General features: G+C 35.5%; 1 protein-coding gene across 6 annotated transcripts; it reads right to left on the minus strand.

Annotated features, from left to right (window-relative positions):
- Positions 1-306: 306 nt before the first annotated feature.
- On the minus strand, positions 307-4,175 carry LOC114303748 (uncharacterized). Of its 6 annotated transcripts, none has more exons than XM_082868364.1 (6): positions 3,940-4,175; positions 3,715-3,844; positions 3,476-3,620; positions 2,499-2,603; positions 2,290-2,352; positions 307-1,922 (listed from the first exon to the last, which is right to left on the minus strand). In XM_082868364.1, exons 1-5 carry the CDS (start codon positions 4,059-4,061, stop codon positions 2,309-2,311), a joined length of 546 nt encoding a protein of 181 aa, XP_082724490.1. In that variant the 5' UTR covers positions 4,062-4,175; the 3' UTR covers positions 307-1,922; positions 2,290-2,308. The 6 variants fall into 6 exon arrangements, 5 of the variants coding, with proteins under 5 accessions (XP_082724490.1, XP_082724493.1, XP_082724492.1 ...); XM_082868366.1 differs by lacking the exon at positions 307-1,922 and adding an exon at positions 1,998-2,121 and having other exon boundaries at positions 2,547-2,603; XM_082868365.1 differs by lacking the exon at positions 307-1,922 and adding an exon at positions 1,998-2,121 and having other exon boundaries at positions 3,940-4,170.
- Between the last annotated feature and the right edge of the window lie 1,849 nt (positions 4,176-6,024).

Here is a 6,024-nt window from a genome sequence, read left to right on the forward strand (position 1 = left end):
GTCGAACAGGAAACAAGTAGGAGATCTCAGTTGCTAGAATGCTAGTCAAACCTTTTTTTTTTTGTTTATAAGCCAGAACTACTCCAAATTGAGTAGTATAACAGTTGCTGCACACTCGTCACTAATCAAATTCTTCCAATCTGTACAACACACTAGGTGTCACATTACACAAGTAAAACATTAAAGTTAATAATAGAACTAAGCCTTCCGTAAATGTGTACCATTTAGTAACAATATGTTTATGATGTATCCTCAAATAGAATACTTTCTTGAAATTAGTTTCACCTCAGCTATAAATGCAAGTGATTTTATGGAAGGAGGGCAGGGGTCAACAAATCAAACTGCTGTTCCTAATAGTTGACATAACTATATAAATGAATTTTTTAAGCATTGTTTTTACTACTTAAGGAAAGAATGTAGCATATTGTAATTAATATTGTTAAACTATGTTATATGAATGTGATGTATTGCAACTTCTTTTTCTTAAGCCAAGCAGGAAACAAACCATCACCTTTGTTGTTGGAGCTTCTGTGCCAGAGGATCCAGAGAAGCTTCCCTTGCTACTTCAGAAGTCTTTTCTTGTCCCCAGCTTTCGACATATTTTTTGTTCCATTTTTTGTGCAAAGTTAAATGCATCATCACACACCACACAAGGACGTGTGGTTCTGACTTCTGAAAACTTCTTGGGCTATATAAACGAGTTCACATCTCTTCCTAATAACAGTGTGTTTTAAAGTCACAAGGGTAGCCCAAATCAAGCAATATCGTTTCAATTCAGGATAGGAGACATTACACCATCTGTTTTAAAAAAGAAGCTCAATTGGTTTAGAGATTGGTGATTTACATCTCCGAGTCAAAGTTGGGTTGGAGGACTGCTTGAACCACACAGTAGGTGGGCAACGAATGGGTCCCCAAAGAGAACAATGATGGAACAAGTCAACGGAGGTGGTGGCAATGTTGATTTCCAGCTTCATTTGCCTTGTATTTTTTCCACTAATGCATCAATGATTTTCTTGATTGTTAGAGACTCTTGAATTTCAATATTTTTAGAATTCTTTTGGTTACTAAAAAAACAGAGGAAATAGAAAAAAAATAAAAGAAAAAAGAAAAAAAATACAAATAAAGTGTTCTACATTTGCAATTTTATTGTTTTAGGTTGCTTGAAGAGGAAATTTTACTTTGTGAAAGCATGTTTGTCTTCAAGAAGGTCACTACACAATTTTTTTATTTGCAATTTTTTTTTTTTATATGAGGCGGGGAAGGGTATACCCCCCTGACTCATACCCAACCTGTTGCCATCCCTGAATACAGGCTGCAGATAAGATGTATGTTTAAAAAGACACATGAACAACACAAACTAAAAAACTAGAACAAAAGACAAAAAGTGCAACTGAAACTTCGTGTCATTGACAATGGAGGTCCAACATGATTGTAAAGCATTTGTAGTAAGATATGACGAGGGTATTTGCCATTTACGAATAACTGAATAAATAAGACAAAAGGTGAGATGTGTTCGTTCAATGCATTTACTAGATATAAACTAATGAGATCCAAAAAATTTCAACTACAGTGAAATTACAGGAACACATTAAACAACTACAATAAGATTAAGAAAATTACTAAGAGGCCATGAAAAACACATCTGTGTTCTAGCTGCCGAGCTTGACTAACCCCTAGTTAACAAAAACCACATGCATCAATTAGCAAGACCTCAATCACCAAAAATCATAATCATAGAAGCGTAATGATGAAAGAGCAAGCGTTGATTATAGCCAAATACAGAATAAAAAAAAATCAAATTACTGGCCAGCTGGATTCATTATTACCTGCTTCGATGAGATTGGAACTTACTATTCAAGTCTGTGTGCGCCGAATATGAGATGCGCAAGTGGCATGAACCAACATGGTCTGGAAGCAAGTACCTGAAATTTGTTACATACCAAATATGAAATCCACCATAGTGAGAACTTCCACAGTTCTAAACTTAGCAATGTCGTAAAAAAGCGGGGAAAGCAATTAAGATGGATACGAATAAAAGATAGCATGCCTGGGTATGCCTCTTCCATCCAATGCATCTCTTGCTGCAACTGCAGTCTCAACATCACTGAATTGGATCAATGCCTTCGAACATGCAAAGGTAGGTGGCAAATTTACAAAAGTACAGAAAGACCAATGCAGATACCAAAAAAATACAAGAAAAACGAGAGAGAGAGAGAGAGAGAGAGAGAGAGAGAGAGAGAGAGAAGAAGAAGAAGAAGAAGAAGAAGAAGGCGATTTTCGACATCACACCTGAAAACCTACAGCCTTCTCAAAAGTTGCAATCTTGTGGACAAAGCCAAAAGCTGAGAACACCTGAGGTAAGTTTCAATAAGATTTAAGCATGCCACTAAAAAGAGAAGGGTAGGAAGAACAAAATGGATCACCATCAAAAAACCATCCTACTATCAATACAATTGGAGGAGAAAATATCAACACATCAGATAAGTGCAGAATGACACCTGTATATGAAAGCATGAAGATAGATCTTAGAAGGGAGTATGACGCACATGATAATATATTCCACAGTGTCTCCAACAAAGGATCTAAATAAGAACCATCATCATCTGTGATTCAACTGATTTCAATCACAATTGTGTTGGAAATGAACCAAAAAACAAAACAAAACAAAACAAACAAAGAAGATAGTGTGAAAGTGATCAATGAACAGTGCAACCGAGTTAGATTGACATTACAACTTATTTAAGCATGGCATCAACAATTTTTTAGAAAAATATAAAATACCACACTATGATAGTTGTCCCCACAAATGTTATGGAAATTAGAGAAAAAGAAGATCATCAAAACAAACAAGATAAGTTTCCAATGCAGTAGAGAAAAGTGGATTTTCAGGTGAGATGGCATTGGATTATGAATATCCATGTTTTAAACCTGATCAGTCATGATCATCAAATGACCATATCTCAAAGTCTTCACACTGTCATACTGTTTTCCATGCTGAAGTCCAAGAATCTGCTTGATGCTCTGAATTTCAACCCATCAAAATTAAACATTAAGTTTCATCAATACAGTGTACATTATATACATCCTATTTATAGAACTACATTCCAATTCGAACACCATCTGTACCTGCTGGAACTGCCCTTCGGTAAGACTGACACATATCTCCCCTGGTGCAAATTCTTATAGAACTACAATGTTGTAGTTGTTCCCCTGGTGCAAATTCTTACACTAATTTATACCAGAATTGCTGGTTCAAATATCAGGAGAGGTAAGAAAAAGGGTCTCCATAAGTTAATTTCTGAGCAATAAAAACTCCATCAATCCTCCTAAATGCCCTCATTGTTTATTGATTGCTCAACATTGTAAAACAAAAAACATCCCAATCCAAGTATGATGCATACTGCATATTAACAGAATAAAACCATACCAGCTGACTGCTTGTAAAAAATGAGCATTATCAAATAAACCACCATACCAGCTGCAGAACCAACTCTCTGTAAAACACCGGACTGATTTCCTTCAGAAAACATGTCATAAGATGTAGTATTTAAGGCGAAGTGAGGTCGCATGATGTAATTAAGTAGCAGTTTGCGAACAACCAAACCAACAAAAGAGCTTTCCTGAAAATGTAATAGCAAATTGACAGAACAGCAATACCTGTTAAAAGAACTGCAGATTTTGGACGAGCTAAAAAAAGTAAGAAGTTCTTGTCACCTGGACCATTGCCATATCAATGAATGGGTGAATATCCTTGGGTCCTGGTGATGGCCCAGAAAGAAGCTGAGTTGACATGGCTACGAGCATGAAGTTAAGCAGCTCTTGGTGTAGGAGATATGTATTGGGACTTGCCAAAAATTTATAAGAAAATTAAATAAAATCAGGAAGATGATAGATACAAAACACAACACTAATAAACATAGAGGATAATCTATCACATACCTTACATCTACTTTGCAAATAAAGCTAAGCACACTATGCATAACAAGATTTTCAACATTTCGACCTGCAGTGCAAAACCCAAGGTCTCTTAAAGCAATGGAAATGAAAATCATAAAAAACATTTACAACACACTGGTAAACCGAAAGTAATCGTAATACAGATACCCACATAGATAGAAATCAGAATCGCACAAAAAAACAAAAACCGAAAAATCAAAACCATTTTTTAACAAAGAAAAACAGAGATTGAGCTGATTGGAACCTCATTGAACGATGAAATCATTGGTGAAGTAACATAGGACAACCCCGACACCAACGCTGCACATTTTCTGGTCCCAGCAATTGGTGAAGAAGCTTTGAAGAAGCAGCTTCGAAGCTCATAACTCGAACCAAAATTCGCCGCTCGTCGCTCGCCTTCGTGAGAGAGAGAGAGAGAGAGAGAGAGAGAGAGAGAGACGTGTTGTTTCGAAACAGGGCTCTGCAAACCTGAAAGGAAATGAAAAAATGGGGGAAAGACGGAAAAAATGGGGGAAATAAGTTTGGCCGGGCGGGTCAGTGAAAAAAAGGGGGAATTTTTTTTTCATTTTTTTTAATGAATTTTTTTTTTATTTGGTAAAAGGAGGGGTAATATTTCAATAAAAAATATTTTTCGTTAAAATAAAATTAATTTTTTATGGTCAATTAAAAATATTTTTTTGTGGCCAAATTTTTTTTTATACTAAAAATCAATAACTAATTTTTTTTAGTAGAGGAGAGGAAGCGACAGTAGTGGTGAAGGTGGTGGATATGAGGTGTTGGTGGTGGTGGTGGTGGTAAAATATTTTTTATTTTTCTTTCAGCAACTAAAATATTTTAGTTGTCAAAACTATATATACCGTGGCCAAAATAATTTTTAGTCGCTGAAATTAAAGTTTTGCCGACCAAACTTTTGGTCGCGAAAGATAAAAAATAATTTTTTATTTTTCTTTCAGCGACTAAAATATTTTAGTTGCCAAAACTATATATACCGTGACCAAAATAATTTTTAGTCACTGAAATTAAAGTTTTGCCGACCAAACTTTTGGTCGCGAAAGATAAAAAATAGTTTTTATTTTTCTTTCAGCGACTAAAATATTTTAGTTGCCAAAACTATATATACTGCGACCAAAATGCATATAATAGAACTCTCATGTTTCTTCACTTCACCATCTCCACTCCTGAAATCAAAGGGCAAAGCTATCAACATATTTATATATACGTATACGTATACATATATGTATATGTATATGAGGAGAGAGAGAGAGAAAGAGAGAGAGAGTAATACCTTTGAGTTTGAATAGAAGAAGTAAGATTGAGATTTTGGAAATCATCCAAAGCGCCTGAAATGATTCAATGGTGATTAGAACTCATGTAAATACATACATATACATGTATATACATATACATAGAGAGAGAGAGAGAGGGAGAGATTGAATTTCTTACTATCAAGGAGCTGGTCTAAATCAGAGTGTTCCGCCATTAGCTTACAATCTCTCTCTCTCTCTCTCTCTCTCTCTCCCTCTCTATTATCTATCTCTCTGTTCTTCTGTATATGTATAAGTTGATTGAAGATCCAAGAGAGACTCCGAATGATTGATCCAATGTGCCTAGGGTTCGAATCGAATGCAAAGATGAGAGAGAGAGAGAGTGGTTCGGTGTTGTTTGTTCGCTTGTCTCGCACCTATTTCAAAGAGAGATGAGAGAGGAGAAAATGAAAATGTGTGAGCTAACAGATTTTAAAGATAAAAAATTTCAATCCCCCCCCCCAAGTTTCAAATTTTCCTCCCAAATTTTTGGCAACCAAAATACCAGATTAGTCGCAGAAAATGTATCCTTCGCCGACAAATTTTTTTAGGTACCAAATCTCAATCAACGGCGACTAAAATATTAGTCGCTAAAAGTGCTAATTTGGCGACTAATTTTTTTTAGTTGCTGAAAATAAGTTTTTGGCGACCAAATTTTTGGTCGCTAAAAAAAATGTCACCTTTCGCGACCAAATTTGTAGTTGGTAGCCAAAAGCATACCACTTTCTGCGACCAACTCTTTTTTTGGTCGCCAAAATATAAC

This window comes from Camellia sinensis, chromosome 5 (assembly GCF_055761805.1).
Source record: "Camellia sinensis isolate YWXY chromosome 5, ASM5576180v1, whole genome shotgun sequence".
Lineage (NCBI taxonomy): Eukaryota > Viridiplantae > Streptophyta > Magnoliopsida > Ericales > Theaceae > Camellia > Camellia sinensis.

Excerpts from the sequence above, each read along its gene's own strand:
- LOC114303748 (XM_082868364.1), bottom strand. The coding sequence starts at position 4,061 with ATGTTTTTTATGATTTTCATTTCCATTGCTTTAAGAGACCTTGGGTTT. Across the intron at positions 3,621-3,714 it reads TTGATATGGCAATGGTCCAG|GAAAGCTCTTTTGTTGGTTT; the intron begins GTGACAAGAACT and ends TTACATTTTCAG. Across the intron at positions 2,604-3,475 it reads GAGAGTTGGTTCTGCAGCTG|ATGATGATGGTTCTTATTTA; the intron begins GTATGGTGGTTT and ends GTTGAATCACAG.